General features: G+C 36.3%; 1 protein-coding gene across 2 annotated transcripts in view; it reads right to left on the minus strand.

Moving 5' to 3' along the window:
• The window catches only part of CFAP97 (cilia and flagella associated protein 97), a 30,997-nt gene that overhangs the window by 4,430 nt on the left and 9,093 nt on the right, over positions 1-17,474 (minus strand). For both annotated transcript variants that reach the window (XM_041427794.1, XM_041427795.1), the window contains exons 2-4: positions 15,588-16,457; positions 15,428-15,499; positions 6,316-6,578 (exon numbers count right to left, since the gene is read on the minus strand). In XM_041427794.1, coding sequence (XP_041283728.1) covers positions 6,316-6,578; positions 15,428-15,499; positions 15,588-16,437 — 1,185 coding nt within the window. In that variant the 5' untranslated portion in view covers positions 16,438-16,457. The remainder of the gene's footprint in view (positions 1-6,315; positions 6,579-15,427; positions 15,500-15,587; positions 16,458-17,474) is intronic.

Below are 17,474 nucleotides of genomic sequence, written 5' to 3' on the forward strand. Positions count from 1 at the left end.
ACACTGCAGTAATTTCAAGCTTGATTCTGATCACACTGGCTTTTATATATATATATATATATATGCCTACTTAATTCTAGTTTAAATAAAATTGTCTGCTTTTATGCCTGTATTTTGAAAAGTATTGAGTTGTCATTAATGAAGGGAAAAAAACCCGAGCTACAGAAAAAGCAGATACTGTGGTGCAGCAGTGTCTGAAGGAAAGTTTTCTAGAGAATGAGAAAAGAGCTCCTGTGGTTCCCTTGCCTTCTGCTGTGGATTGTACCAAGGGCACATTAACTTCCATGCTATTTTCAGCTGTGAATTTTGCCGTTTGGAAAACGGCCCTGCTGCACGCAGAAATGAACACATCGGCACAGTGAAATGGCAGCCCTGACCTACTAAATCTGTAACCTGGAACTAGTCTGATTCTTATGGTTTTATTACCAACCCTACAGTCTTGAGGTCCTTATCTGAGAACTACCTGGTACAATAGTACAAGTACCTTGAGCAAATGTTGTTTTTCAGCCATATGTATAAATTTACTAATTCTTTATGTTTTCCTTTTGAGACATGAACTGAAGAAAGCTGACACTTTCCTTGTTCTCCTGAAGTACCAAATCTCTGGAGCCTTAATCCTGCATCACTGAAGTAAATAGAAATTTCATCATTGATCTCAACACTCAAAGAATCAGATTACAGAACATAACTCAGGTGTTTAGAAACAAACATATGTTCCAAATCAAATTTTAAGGAACAAAAAAAAAGAGGAACAGACACTAACAGCAGGAATGTTATTAGTTGCTCTAAATTACATTGTAGGTGCTCTGAGCTCTCTATTCAAGCTCAAAACATATACAGTATCGTATCATTGATGACCTCTCATCTTGGAAAAAGACTTCCCTGGCTTACATTTCCCCCATCTTTTACTTTAATACTGAGTTTACAGTAAAAGTAGAACATTAAAAAAAAAAAAAGTCACAGAAGGTGTTCCTGGCATGACTACCTTTTAGGAATAGGATAATCCTTTATCAATCTAGGCATCTGGACATAGATTAGTATCTATAAAGATACTAAAATTGTTAATGATGGAAATGTCAGAAAAGCCAACTATCTGAGAACAAAGAAACCCAACACAATCAAAAAACTGGTGTTATACAGTGAGCCAAACCAATATCTGCTAATTCAATTTTGGAGACATCAGGAGAGCACTGAGGGTAATTCTAAAGCTGTGTCAGAAAAAGAAAAAAAAACCAAAGCATAATTATTACAGACTCTTCTGCAGCTATGTTGAAAAAGGAAAAAACCCACTGAAAATGTAACACCTGAACTGAGTTCAGAAAGAAGGTTAAAAATTTTATTTTTCCTTGGTTTACTTTACTTTTTAAAAGTATGAAGGCTTCAGTTTCACCTCCTGTGAATCCTAATCAGCTGACCAGTGTGCCTTGACAGCTGTTCAAATTTATTTATATTATGCCTCCTCTAATGTCACTGATGTTAGTGATCACACTGTCCCTTTGCAGACTACAGGGGGAAACAGATAACTGCATTCAAGGACAGCTTTCTGTTCTTATCAATACAAGTATTAGTAATTTTCCTTAATTGCCAGTTGCATTAACTAGCTCTAACCTGACAAACTCTTAACTCTTTAGTCAGAAAACTCTTAGAGGTACTCAATTTACAGAAAAGTCTTTTAACTGAACAGCTATCAAGTTTATGTGTGGCTGGCAACACCACAAGGAAAGTAGGTTAGAGTACAGAAAAGAAAATCCCACAAAATTAAGCACTTTGCAAAGTGTTCAAAATTTTCCTTTAACCAATGCCAATTAGTCAGTCTTTATTATAATTACCATAGCAGTGCTATGGAAATCTCAAGTCTGGGTCAGGAATCTGAAGACCATAAGATCTGACCATGAAGAGCCTATAGCCTAAATACTATCATCATAAAATTCTGTACTTTAGAATATTTTAGCCATGCACATCTGTGTGCCAATCCCATATTCTGACAGCTTCCCATTATGATAAGGCCATGGAAACTTTTTGGCATTGCATTTTTTAGTCTCAGGAACTATCAACATTTTGTCTTTTGGTTTGGCATACACCTTTGAACTCTGTAAGTGAAAATATCATATAAAATTCTGTGTGCTTGAGTTTCTGAGGAGTCAGCAATGCAGCAATGCATCAATTATTTCTGAGTTCCTGAGATCACACGAGACTACATTGTCTTTCACAACTGCATTCTGTACAGATTTCTCCTCCAGACTGAGATCTGAGATCTGTGAGACTGAACCAATTTGGTATTCTTTCCACAGCCATATAAGTGTGCAGTGTCCAAGGCCTAGTGATGCTCTCTAACTCTGGGGATAGTCCTTAGGGATAGGAAAAAGGGAAGGCAGAGAAAAAGCAGTATGGAATACTTCTAGGGAGGAAAGTACAGTATGCCCAGGTACAACCTTGATGAACCAGTGGCCCTCTTCCTACTTCTTTCCACGCTGACAAGTTATTTCCCTTGTTGCAGCATAACACAGTTGGCAGGGCAGGCAGGGTGCAGCATAGGATCAAAGGAATATTCTTTGTACATGGTGTCAGCCAGGTAGAGGGATGGCCAAAAGCACTGTCCCTCCCTTGCCCTTTACTCCCCACCCAACTATGACAGCACATCTGCACCATTAAATCAAATGGAGACAAATAAATACACATTCATTTGTGGCACTACAATAAACACATTTCTAAAGGAGATTCAGGACTTCCAGCAGGACAAAGCCAGCTCCGACTGCATGAGAAGGTAAAGTCTCCCTGAAGAATCCTTGTGCTGGTAGAGGCCACTGACTGCAACAAGTGGTGGCCAGAAGCAATAATAAATCTGCAGCACAGAGGACTCAGGAAATCCAGCAAGTGAAAAGAGAGAGCCCTTGCAGAGAAACACAGCAAGTGATTTTTTTTATTAAATTTGTGTGGAAGGGTCATTATGCTAGAATCAGAGCTGGGTCTATTAGGGCTTAGGGTACATTTTGTGGGAATAAGATGTGAGGAAATAAAGAACATGGAGTTTTATGTGCAGTGAACCATAACAGCATGAGGTACAGGAAGAATACGTAGGAATGCATGGAAAGACCAAATATCCACAAAAAAGGAACACCCTTATCCCTCCTGAGCTACGGTTTGAGAACTGCCCCTACCAGAGCTGCTGAGATCTTCCAGCGAAATTCCAATGTGAACTCAAAAGGTCACTGCTCCCTAGGAACTTGACTGAACATAGCAGCTTAGCTCACTGAGGTCATCTAACAACTAAATCCTAGTAAGAATTAATAAAAATGATAAAAAACTCACCAGAAAACACAGAGATATGAATGTCTTCTAAGTTCTGATGAAATTACTGAAGAATGATATGATTACTGCAAATCAGTATTTCAAGGACCCCAAACACTCACCTGTATATGCCAGGCATTACATTAATAATAAACCAATAAAAAACCAACATAAACCATTAAAATTTTCAATGGCATATAGTCTATTAAGTTTGGTATCTTATTTATACTGGTGAAAATTATTACTGTATCAATACAAATAGATACACATATATGCAGACATGGGAACAAAGTAACAAATCAGTCACACTTAAATTCCTTTCCACTGAAGAAGAGGGATTGAAATTATTTTCAAACACAAGAGTACTATGTTTTCTGAATCAACAGCATCCTCTATTGGCAAGAGACACACTCTGATCTTGCTCTGAAAAGCAAGCAGAAGTAGGTTCCATTCATGAAAGCACAGTCAAAAGCAGCTATTACAAAATTCTGGCATTAATTTTAGCAGTCATCTGTTTTGCTAATTGTGCTTTTTCCATAAATTGCTAATCAGTACTTTAAGACTACTGTTCATCAGAGCAATACATCTTTCTATTCTGTCACTGCTCCTTCTAACACAGTCTGTGGGAACAACATATATTTCCTGTACCTCTTGGCACCCTTTCACAAAGCTAGGGAGCACAAAACTATTCAGATTCCTCTCTAATTTTCTAAAATTTTACTTACTTTCCTGCATCATCTCTGATACTAAATGCCTGCAAGTGAAATCAATCTTTCTGATAACAGTAAGTACAGGCATTACTCCAAGAATGTTCTGGTGGAACAAATGAACATTTTCCATAGACAAATTGTTAACCTCACAACAAGAAATTATAAAAGCTGTGCCAAAACCAGCAAAAAAAAAAAAAACCCTCTGCATCAAAACTCTTTAATCCCCTGCAGAGACTACTGCTGTAGATTTCTATTATTGAATTATTTACAAAACTCTGCATCCTTCTCCAACAAACGTTTCACAAAGGTGTATCAAACACCACACCCTCTATGCAGTACCCTCAGGCCTTGTATTAAAAAAAAAAAAAAAGATTGCAAAGAAGTAAGAAAAGAAAGATTGATAAAGTTCCACAGAATTCCACCTCTTTAAATTTATGAAAGTGAGGAAAGCTGCTGACCAGGAGAAAACAGGTTCAAAAAACACATACTTTTATCTAAAGAAAAACAAAACCAACACCAATGAGCAGGGTAGGGCTGCTCTTTCATTTACAGTCTCAGAGAAAAGTATGTCACACCTGTAATCTCAAAAGGAAGTGCTAAAAAATCAGTATGTTAAAACTGTGATGCTCTAGGGGTACATACACTTCAGACAGAATAAAAACATAAACAAAATTTCTAAAAAATGTCAGCAAAGTTAAACAAAAGAGAAGAGCTGCACTGATGAATCACTAATCTGAAAAGAACAGAATATATCATCCTGAGCTTGGGGAAAAGAATAAACCAAATGCTTTTATAGCCTAAACTAACACAATGTCCTAACATTAATTCTCATATCCGACACGTTCATTCATATTGCTGACAACAACTAAACCACAAATGAGTAAATAAACAATACTATTTCTTGGACTTCATGTAACCATCATTCATCTCTAACGTGTACAAAAACAGCAATATGTGAAATGACTGTGTTTAGGTCTGCTGCGTTTTTTGATCCAAAACTTGCAAAGGCAAGACAATCTTGAAGCAACGTTGCAATATATGATAAGAGAAAGGGGTTGTGGCTTTGAGTAAAAAGAAGTGTATTTTAAAATATCCTATACATTCATTTACTGTAATCAATTGTTATGCAGTACAGCATATAACTGTTATATCCTGAGGCACTGTGGCACAGCACTTCCTCCCCACCACCTAAAAACATATTAACAAGGTTCGTGTGGTAGAGCAAGACCTGTTTTCAACATTTGAAATAAACACCATCAACACCCTCCTACCAACCTCAACACATTTATTCCCCAGCCAATGACAAGTATCACACATCTATAACAATATCTTTTGCTAAATTCTTTCAGACTTTGAAGTATAATGTGAACTGCAGTCTAGTGGAGCTGGGAAGAAAGTTTCCTAATTTTCAAAGTTTTAACAATCCAGATGTCTGAAAGCTGGAAGAAGGAAAATCTAACAGCTTTTCCCAAATAGGGCAATCAGACTTTCTCCATGTTGAATCTGTCTCTCTATGTGTACAGAAAAGGAAATTGCAACCTATACTTACAGAGAAGGTAAAAAGTAACAAATTACTTCCAGTATACATTTTCCAATTATTTTAACTACAATTGTATGCCTTTTTCAAATACATTGGTAAATACATGGGAGATAACGAATACGTCATTACATGTATGTATTACAATTCAATTAATAAAAATGACCTTATTCAAACCAGTTTTACTTCTATTATTTGAGAACTCTGGCAATATCCCCACAAATGTGTCTGAATTTTTGTTTTCCAGTAAAGAAGCCATTGTAATTGCCACTACACTGTGTCAATCAGTGTGCAACAAATATTCAAAGACAGAGATAGCTATGAGTCAAAAACCAGAACTGACATTGACTTTGTATCCTCTGTATTTCAAATATAATGTTTGATGCTGTTTTATTTTATGCAAGCCAGTTTTTGAGAAACTAGCAGTCATGATGAAGCAGAATGAACAGGCAGACTGCTATCCAGTGTTTTGAGTGTGTTAACAATAACAGTCATTCCTCTTAAATTAAACAATACCAAAATAGAGCAAATGCATATAAACTAAAATCTACTTCCATCTGAAAAAAACCCCATCACTACTCCCACCTCTCCCCAAAAATCCAAGAAACTCACCCATAGGAACAATTATGCCAACACCACAGTAATGGAAATTCATTGAAAACTTACTGCAGTAAATGTCCATGTGTTGCCTCATCAATCTTCTAAGTATTTAGCAACAGCTCATCTGACAAGAGATAGTCCTTCTCAATTTACTGATCCACACCCATACTGCAAACTTACCAGGTTTTCTCTTTCAATCCTTTGCTGCTCTTTTTGCCTGTTGAGGGCACTGTGGTACAATCTAGGCGGTGGTACAGACACCTTCTTCAACGTGCTGCTTCTCCTTGGCCTTGCAGACTGTCTGGACAGCTCTTTTAGCAACCTCTGGTTTTCCCGATCAATCTGTCTTACTTCTTCATTTGTGAAAGAGTAATTTTTCCTTATTCCTTTAGATGGCTGATCGATGGTCACTTTTTGTTCTTTTTTATCCAACTGTAAGAAAGCTTTAAAATAGCAAAAGGTGAAATAAACAAGCAGATGAGAAAACACAGCTTGAGGAACCCAGTACTAAACATAAACTAGAACCAAGAATTAAAAAATAAATTAGCATTTAGATGTTTGCACATAGAAATTTAAACTTTGCTCCCAAGTTTATCTAAAGTATCCATCTCAGCTAAGGTGCAGAATAGAAGCAATGTTTCAGACAGAAAACTTACACTGGGGAAGCTGACTCAGACGCACAAAGTGCACTTCCTGAAGTGATTGTGTTGATACTTAACTCCTAAAAGCAATTTCACATCATGTTGGTGGAGGAAATGCAAAAGGAACGATGAAAAGTAAATTTAATGGATGGAGAGAAATGAGTGAGCACATATAACAAAAGAAAAATTACTGGGGCATGGAAATTTAAAATAGAAAGTAAACAACAATCAAATCATGATAATAAGGTTTCAAGGCAAAGAATACACACTTAAAAATACACAGCAACCTGATGTGTGCAATTGCAAGATTAACTGGAAAAGTTCACTCTCAGCCAGAGCCAGCTATATGTATTACAGTTCCACTGGAACTTTGCTGTTGACCTATTTCTGAGCCTTTGCTTTCTAAAGCTCTGCAGCAGATCTGGCAACTGCTGTGTAAGAGTTTTGCTGTCAAGGTGTTACCCCATCACACCACTGCATTATCTGTGGTACAGCAATGGCAGCACCTTCTTAGATTAGACAGATTTTTGGAGGTGAGACACAGACAAAAAAGCCTTACTTGTGCCATTCCCCATACTCTTCCAATATCAGAGTGCCTTCAGAAGACATCCCTCACTCTTATCTCCCTAGAAGTTCCACACAAGCAAAACAAGCATCTAAAGCAGAAAGAAAAAAAAAAACAAAAACAAACAAACCCAGGCAGGCAGTAATATCTCCTCAGGAAACACTTCTGCATTAGCAATCTGTTGGCAAGAGATGTCTGAGGCAGCCTAACAGTGAAGAAAACTCAAAGAATGAAGAGCAATTTCTTACTTCAAAGTGAAATTAACTCTTTCTTGCAGTATCTCAACTGATTTTATTTCAGAACTGATGCAAGTAAATATTGCTACTGTCTTTGAGAAATTCAAGAACAGTATTCAGAATGTAAAACCCAAACAACCTACTGAATTTCAACATTCATTTGGAAATTAGTAAACTTGCATTATCAACATGCTAGCCAATACAGACAAGAACTGGCCCTAGGCAGCTCTGTGGGGTTGCCCACGGTAGCAAATTCTGCTTTTGTTTGTCAAGAGAAGATGCAAATCACCTCAAAACCAAGACACAACACAAACTAGCGCAGATGAAGTGTGCCAGCCAACGGGTTAATACAATATAAATGTCTTGAGAAACATCTCTACAGTTTAGTAAGTTATCCTCAAGGTGAAACTAGTACAGCCACCAACACCATCGGAGAAGACAAACCTGGAATGAGACTCATCTGGATAAGCCTACAAGGGACAAAGAAATGCAAAGAAAATAACTAGAGCCACACAATTCACACCAATCTGCAGCATATATCTCGCAGCATATATCTCAGTAGAAAATATTTTAGAATGCCTTTACTGGAACAAGCAAAATCAGCACTGCAGAACACAGCTAGAAGAAAGTAAATTGAGCAACTATCTGAAGATATCATATTATGCAATTGATAATTGTATTATTATGGAGCTATGAAAGGTAATTTTACCTTTTGCCTTATATCTGTAGCACCTCATGGGTTAAAGAAGATTGCACATCATATGCGAAAGTGGAAATCCACTTGAGACAAAGAACAGTTGTTGAACTCAAGTCTTGACCTAGCCTTGTGGCATTAATGCTATTGATGATGAAGTCTATGCCAAGAGACATTTAAATTTCTGAATGACTGTCAGCACAAATTTCCAACAATTGTTTTGCCTCTGTGGAAGGTGCCAACTAGTCAAAATCAATTTAAAGTAATTGCATTCTGGATAAAGACTTTTTCAGTTAGAAATACATGTTTCATGCTTTCACTGGTCAATGACTTTTAATTCACTATTAGATAGCAGGTTATACTTTGCCAGAGATTATATATACTTTTGATGTAACTATGAACTATAGCCAGTAAAGAGATTAAAAATGCTTCAAGGTAATTACTTATTACCTATTTTCTGACTTGTTCACTTTTCTGGTAAACTGCTGCTAGATGTGATGAAAAAATAAAACCAGGGCAATGATATGGAACAAAGGCCTTTCCATTTTACCCCAAAGCTGGTCAGTAAATGCTACTAGAAACAATGATTCAAGGAACCCTGAAGCAATGGCTACACACAGGGCCCAACAAGCACTGCACTATGCCACTCAGATCTCCTGGGGATAGTGGTATGTAACTTCTGCAGCATTAAGCACCCCTTATTTTACCAGAAGCTCTCAGGCAATTAGAGTGACTATGTATCTATGTACATATCCATGCATTGCTCTACTGGATACTACTTCTTACATACACAAGGACAAAATGTTACTAACTTTACTCTCATTTTCCAGCTTCTTCAGTCACATCCCCCCTCAACACACAGACTTTTCCTTTTTTCATTCATGTCTTCCTTTCCTTAGCCTTTTTCCTTTGAATATATATCACTTCTACAGTGCTTCAACCACATCTTGTATCACCTCACCACAAAGATAGCCCTTCCCACTTTGTCAGGCAGAAAGAGACTCCATCCCACTTTCTCCCCTATGTTGTTCATTCTTAGCCTCATTATTATTTATTTATTCTTAATGTAGAAACTGACTTTACTACTGCCAACAGCTTTCTGGCAACTTTTGAGGTTGAGAGCTTGCTAACAGTCATAATATTGAATTTATCACAACTGAAGAGAAATAGATTAATACAGGGAAAGAATTAAGCACACCAGAAAGATTCTGTTGTGAAGTTATTCAGTGAAGCCTCAGCGGCCAACTGCCAAAACCCAGTAAATAATCTATTGACAGATGGCTAAATTACAGAAGGCTCATTAATTTTGCATCAGAAGTTCAGACCCAATAAAACACATACAGCAGCAAGTGTTTTTTCAAGGGGATGGAATGAAAATACCAAACTAAAACTCTCCAGTTCCTTAAATAATCTTTTTATTATTAGCCTTCTATATGACCCAAGAACCTGTCTGAAACTTCACAACTAGCTTTTTGCTGCAACATTGCTGCAATACACCAAAGCACTGGATCAGGTAACACAGTAAACGTACCTGGTTTGTTGTTCTTCAAGCTGTTAATTCATTTGAATTATGTTATACTTTACTTTATACTCAGGAAGAATTTAATCTGCAAACACCACAGCAATGCAAACCATAACTAACCAGACCCTACCCATAGATGGTCTTTTTTAAACCACACAAATGCAACACTGATCTGCACAGGAACTGTGTCACAGGAGAGTCTAAAGTTTAGTAGAAAAATCAGACAACACAATGTGTGCTGTGTTGTTTTTGTGAAAGAGTACCACTAATACTACAGCATGCATATTCCTAACAAAACAGGCAGAAGAAATCACTGCTCCTTAAATGATGTTCAAATAAGTCACAGAAGCAATCTAGAAAGCAGCAGGGAAAAACTCCTGTAGGTCTCCCTGAAGCAGGAGTGACACTTCTGACCCCCGAATTTCAAATCAGCAATAATAGTTGATACTGCTTCCAGTGTCACCTGACTGAAAATCTGTCCAACCTGCCTCTGCAAAGCACCATTTATACAGCATCATATTCCTATTCTCCACACACTTGCTATGACAGAAAATTAGGTAATCCACAGCAGGGGTGTACGTCCAATATGCACTGAATGCATACTACCTCTCACTGGCAATGTTGCTTTCATGGCAAAGACAGCAGGTGTCTAAGTGAGGTCAGCATATGTCCACAAAACCAGAGACAATTCACCACCAATAAGCAAAAAAAAAGGTAAGATTCCAAATGCTATTAAATACTGGGAGTACAGTTCATGTTATATAACTCAGGTGTTTGAGTTTCATAGTTATTTCAATGATTTATTCATCAATGCACCCACACTACTCTAACCACAAAGCCTAAGTGTTTGAATGGTATACCTGAGTATTTTTGCAGTGGCCACTGACAACATGAGTGACACTTCTGACCCTTACAGTTTTAAGGTTATGATTTACGTTTCTAAAGAGTTTGTAAGTCTTGGAACAATGAAATACGATTTACCTATTATATACATATTCTATCAGTGGGCAATTAGTAATTTAACTAAACCACCAGTTACTTTCTTTGTCAGTCAGACCTTAAATAAAATTTGGGGTGGATGATAAATAAGCAGCAGCATTTGCATAATGACTTGCACAGTGTGCAGCCTACTTCTCATTTGCTGGTAAGCAGGAAAAGAAAATTCCCTGGTATTCACAGGATTTCTATGAAAGCTGGTTTCCATGGAGAGATACCTGACTTTTTTTTAAGCTGTAAACAAGCTGTTCATTGCTTTTAACTTCTAAGCATTGAAATAACCTTGCAGAATGAGAAAGGCCAAACCTTATATAAAACACAACTTATAATTAGCAAGTCAAATGCATTAGGACAGGATGATACAGCCGTCCTAACAGTATTAAGGCTAAAATCAAAATAATGCATGTTTCAGTGTATCTTTTGCAATCCCAGTATAAATTGCTTCAATGCTTACACCTGACTGATATTTTATTTTATATTGCTACACTACCACACGTGCAAAAGGATTAAATAAATCACAGTGCTTCATCAATACATAACAGTTTAAGAATGAAACTATTTCCCTGTGGTACCTCTAAACAAATACTTCCTATAAGATCCATTATTGCAGGCCACAGAGCTCTTTAAAAGGGATTTTGGAGAATTCAAGATTTGGTGGGTTTTTTTAAGAAAAGGAGAATGTCCTTTTCAGGTAAAAATTTCCCTATTTAAACATGCTTAAATAAGACTGCTAGTTATTGCTTGATATCATGAGAAAAATATCTTAGAGGTGCTGGACTTTTTTCCCCCACAACTACAAAGTTTCTCATGAATGTTGGGGAAGCCTGTATCTCTCCATAATCTCACAGATTTTCAATCTCTTTTCAAACTCTAAATATATGAATAAGCTAGCAATTGGTCTTCTACCTCAAAATTATTTTCTAGGCCTGTGAAAACCAAGCACATGAATACATACACATAGAGAAAATTAGTTCAAACTCTGAAGACACACACTAAATGGAATTCCTTAAAAAAGCTATATATGCTTAGTTCAACTCTACAGTTTGGGTATGTGTATACTGCAGAGTCTACTTTAAATTTAGATACTGCTTAGCTGCTTTTTTTACAAATACATTATTTAGGCATCAATGAGAACACAGATAACATATCCCTAAAGAGAACAAAGCTTCAGTTATCAAAACTTCTTCTATTTCCTGAGTGACAAATTATAAGAAAAAAAAGTTAAAGTGATTGCTTCATGTTCAGTTGAAGCTGCTATTTCATTTTCTACAACAGATTTTATTCAGAAACACAGAGCTTTTACTTTCATAATTATGATATTTATATTACAGAGCTTTTCACAGAGGAACCTCTATTTTAAAAATCTAAGGCACAGAAGAGGCAAAAGGATTTATCAGCACAGAGGTCAGTGAGAGCTTCAAGGACAGAACTTCAGCCTGTGGCAAACTGCCCTACTTACCCCACCACACCACCTCCTCAAGTTAATAATAGCTAATACCATGGATTTACAGACTAATTCTCACAGACACTTCTGTAAAATAAGCAGGTATCAACCCCATTTTACAGAGAAGAAAACACAAAGTTCTAAATTCATTAGAACTGTATATACCTCATGCTATCCCCTTGTATTGATACCAAACAAACTTAGAGATACAGAGCAATTTTAGCAGACAACTGATCTGGACTACAGAAACTATGAGATCTATCTAAAGAGAGTGCAAATCTGTAGCATAATGGCTTGAGATGATGAGTGCTTAGTTCACACTCATATGCTTAACTCATCTCTTCATCTGCATAATATAAATAGGATCAAGCAAAATAGCATCAGAAAATTTTCCAATTTATTTTATTCCCAGTTTTCTAGCATGGTGATTTATGAAATTACCTTCAAAAACAATCTTTTACAATCTATTCCTTTGCCTTGCCATACTTAATTCTCTTTTTGTGTTCAGATTACTCAAGGGTACAGCAGAGGAAATAACTTCGACATTTTTTATTAGTACGGGTTTAGAATATTGCTTTCAGTTATTAATTTTCTGAAGTACTTTCAAGGTTTATAGCAAAGTGGAAACACAATGGAATCACAAAACAATTACACACAAAGATCTACATAACATCATAAAACAACAGAAAAACTGTATTTCTACCTGAAAATTTATAATCAAGCCTCCTATCAGCACTACCCACCTAAAACCAATCAAAGAGCAATACAGAGCAGGGAAACTGAGATTTCCAACTAGAACTACGTTAGTTATGAGAGTTTATCTTATTAAGAAATGCATAATAGAAAATTTGGCTTTTATCAAGAACAAGCATAGCTTTAGGAGTTGTAAAGGCATGATAAATTTTTGTCTAATACATTTTTTAAAATGCTTACAAATTAATAGTTTTTAATACGAGCACAAGTACATAAAAGATATATAAAGGAAAAACTTTTTCAATTACTTTCAAATGTAACTGCAACAGTTTCTAAATTAATTCTGCTTTAAGATACACAAATAACCTTGTTGCCTCTAATAACCAGACTCTTGTTCTAGTCCAAAACTTGTCTGAGCAAATTTCTTTCTTTTTTTCTTGCAGTTCTTTTTTTAATAAAAGAGATTCCAGTCTTCCCAAATGTACACACTGGTAATGTGAATAATCATACAAAATTAATTACTGTGTGCCCCATAGAAACAACATAGTAACAGATCACATGGAAATTCTGCAAGTGTCTGGGGACCTTGGGAAATTAAACTTGTGTAACTGCTGTAAATGCTTGGGTCCAGCTATATTATAAGCATATTTGAAAAAAAAAAATTAAATAAAATGCTTCATCAGTATAAAGTACTGGAAAAATATTATGCTTTAAAACGAAATCATGATTATTTCATTTTTTTTCATGCACTCAGGTCTGGGTTTGCAGTGTTCTCAATTGAAGCAACATCTATGCCTGTGCAGTTCTGATGAACATTTAATGGAGACTAGCAGGTGGTGGAAAATTATTTGCACTTCTTTTTCCCCTAACGTGTATAAAAAAATCTGCAAGTAATAACTCAGAATAAGATTAGCTCCTATTTTCCCAGACTACTTAATTTCCACCATTAATAATTCTGCCCCATTTAAACTTCAAAATGGCCAAACTAATTAAGCTATGTTGCGCTTGCAGATTTAGAGAGGCACTTGGGAGAAATATACACATTAATCAGGAACATTAGCTGCTATACCATATGAATTCTACTCCTCATTACTCTATCTTTATTATTGTTATTTAGAACTGGTTTTCAGTTTTGATAAAAAAGTTCCTCTCCCCAACAGAGATTCATCTCTGAGAAAACCTACTCTGAGCAGTAATACCCATTTGTTTTAGGGATGAGATGAATCCATTGGTAATCACTGGTTATTAAATAGCTTCTTGCTAATGAGGAACAGATAAGGACATAGGACATCATAATTTCAAGTGCATAGCAACAATTCAACTGCCAAGCAACAGTTCTTCTGACATCATGTTCTGACAGCTGGTTGGAATTGTTTCTTAGTACAAAAGAATGACTGAAGCACAAGGACTGTCAGGGATGAGAAAAAGCTCTACCTTTCTTGATTGCTGGCATGGCTTTTCTTAACATCAGAAGAATTTCCAAGTAAAATGGAAATTTTACTTTACGGTTTTTACTTAATGGCAGGTTAAACTATGTGTACAATACATTCTAAATCCTTATTCACTAGAAGCTCAGTCTGGCAAGGTGCAAAGTGAAGAAACACAACACATGCAGTTTTAGTCGTGCCAGGCTTACTTCAATACAGCCAACCTGGCTTGGAATGCACCAGACCTAAACTGCAAGAGGCTTTCCTCACTTGAGACCGGCAGATTTCTTGATTTAAGCCTTTTTTAATCCACAGATTTTAGTACTGAAAACTCCGGGCCATCAAAACAATTGAAAAGCACCATGTAGACCCTAAAATAAGCACATGAGATCATCCAGGGCATTCTTACTCCGTATAATGAAGGTGTGCAATGAATGCAGAGAAAGAGATTGCAAATTTTCTCAGGCTTCATTATTAAGATTTTTAATGTCTATTAGCCAGAAGCAACCACTCATGTTTTAGTACAGATTATCTGCTATTTTTTTTTTAAATACCTTTATTCAACCTATGGTATTTTAGAAGTCAGACACCTAGCTCAGAAAAGAATTTCAAATACTTCTGTTTAATTATCAAAAAGGTACTAGAAGTTTAAGTACATGAATACCATTTACAATGCAATGAAATTTTGATTGGAGGTTGATAATCCAGACTTTCAAGAAAAAGGTTGATGTTTTAATTTAGATATTAAATTGTGCCATAGTCCAGTACACCTTAAAATCCATGTGCAGTTTTATTGCCCAATTTATTAATATATCAAACCTTTTTTAGATTCACCCTGTCTGTGTATCTTACTTCTGTGTATATGCAAACCAATGCATCCTTCTTTTCTCTACTGCAGAATCAGTATTATTACACAGAGAAGAATTCAAAGAATTAGATCAACACCACTTAAACAGCAACCAGTTTTAAAAATACACATGGTATATGAAAATCCCACTCTCTGTGTATTAGAACACAGCTGTTCTCAACAAGTGGCAGATGCTGTATTTTGTAAAAAGAAAATTTAAAAATCACCTTTCAGAAGCTGATTCAGGTCCATGGCATCATGCAATACTTTTCGACTATATCTGCGATCAAACTCGGAATCTAATGAAAAAAATATAGATATAAGATTGAATTTCCCAGCCCCATAGGTTTTGCACATTTAGTGTTGTACTTAAATTCTCCAAATTACCATATAATTCTTGGTTCACATTTTCCTGTCTCTTTACTTTTAGTTTCTTATCATTTGATGCTACAAATTCAAAGGACTGGATAGGACTGATGTCTGGAGTTGACAGAGGTGTTACGTCAGTCACTGTGTCTTCAGACTCCTCCAGGTCATCACCAAGCTTTGGTTTTCCTTCTGCTGATTTCATTGCTGACTTGAATTTTTGTTTTGGAGACAGAAGAGCATGTCTACAAGCATTGCTTTTTGGGGAAGAATGAGATAAATCTGATAAACAGCTATCAGAATCTGTGTCAGAACCATCTGTATCTGAGCTTGAGGATGATGATGAGGAGGACGAGGAGGAGGAAGACGACGATGACGAGCTGATAGTATATTTTTTGCTAGCCTTTTTTATGTTTGGTTGCTTAGCTGACTTTGGTCTAACCTGTTTTTTGCCATCATCACTACTATCTTCTTCATCTGTATAGTAATCTTCTTCACCTTCTTTAACTATTTTAGGAATTCCAGCAGGAACAATCTCCTCTGTTCCTCTATTTGCTGGTGTTGCTCCAGATGTACCTGCATTCTCTGCAACTGGAGAAACTGCCAAAAAGGAAGCATCTTCAATAGGACCTTTGCTATTTTCTAGGGATTGATCCCTTTGCAAATCTAACTGTTTTTCTTCACTTTCCTCCTCACAACACTTTTCATCCTTTGAATTAGAAACCAAATCAGTGTCTGCAAGAGTTGCCTTTGTACTTCCTTTCTCTATGCATTCACCATTTTCTTCAGCTTCCTTTTTCTCTTCCTCAAAGTCACTGTCAAAGAAGGTATGATCCACTTCACCATCTGATATGTCTTCAAAATGGTCCATAACGAAATATGAAGTGCCACCTGCAAGCATCAGAAAACATTTCCAAATATTTGTGTAAAAACAGATCCAAATACACTTTCAGTATAATAGTTTTGCTTCACTCTTTTAGCTCTAGTAATTTATAATTCTGCGATTAATTACATGAAGTTGCTAGAGACAATTCCATAGTGAACTCAGTAAAAAAATTCAGTGCCACCTTACTGCACACAGCTCATATATTAGATCATACAGCTTTACTTTAAGCCAACCCATCACAATTTCCAAGCTATTACTTCTAAACAAATTTGTCAAACACTCTTAATGGGTAAAAAATCTTAACTATTACAAACAAGAAATTAACATGTCTGATTTTTTCCCATTAAGGTAGAGCCATTTGAAGCTAGAGCCACATATGAGCTGTCATTAGTTGGAATTTTATACTGTAAACCTTGTTTGTATAAAGTGATCACCATCTTGGCTGACACAACCATACACACTGCAGACTTTCAGTGCTTAAAGTTAGGATAAATTTCAATTTATATCAAAAGATCCATGGCTCCAAGGCTAAATTGTGACAGATGTGGGTTTGTCAGTGTTCATGTTTTAGTTTGGACAAGGAGCCTGCTTTTCATGACAGTCTTCTGTAACTCATACTCCACAGTACAGTAGGGAAACTTAATTCTTTCAGATGAACCTAGTCTTCAAAATGTGTGATCCAGGCCTGAAACCAGTGCATTTAAACCAGAAGTTACCATTCAGTCCATGGGACCAGATCATGGCTAGTCCAAATACATAATACTGCAGACATCAGGACCTCAGTGTTAACCATTATGTTCTACAAATCTGCTTCCATTATGTTCTAGTTCTTACAGAATTTTATGGTGTTTGATTTTATACATGTGGCAGGAGGATACAAAAGTTTCCACTCATTAGTAGTATATATATAGGGTTAAAACAAAAAAAAATCCAAACACCCCACAACCAAACAAAATCAGCCAGTATCAAAGACTCATCTAGCCAGAGGCACTTTTCTCCTACTCTTTACAACAGATTTCACT

This window comes from Onychostruthus taczanowskii, unplaced genomic scaffold, assembly GCF_017590055.1.
Source record: "Onychostruthus taczanowskii isolate IOZ18803 unplaced genomic scaffold, ASM1759005v1 scaffold12, whole genome shotgun sequence".
Classification (NCBI taxonomy): Eukaryota; Metazoa; Chordata; class Aves; order Passeriformes; family Passeridae; genus Onychostruthus; species Onychostruthus taczanowskii.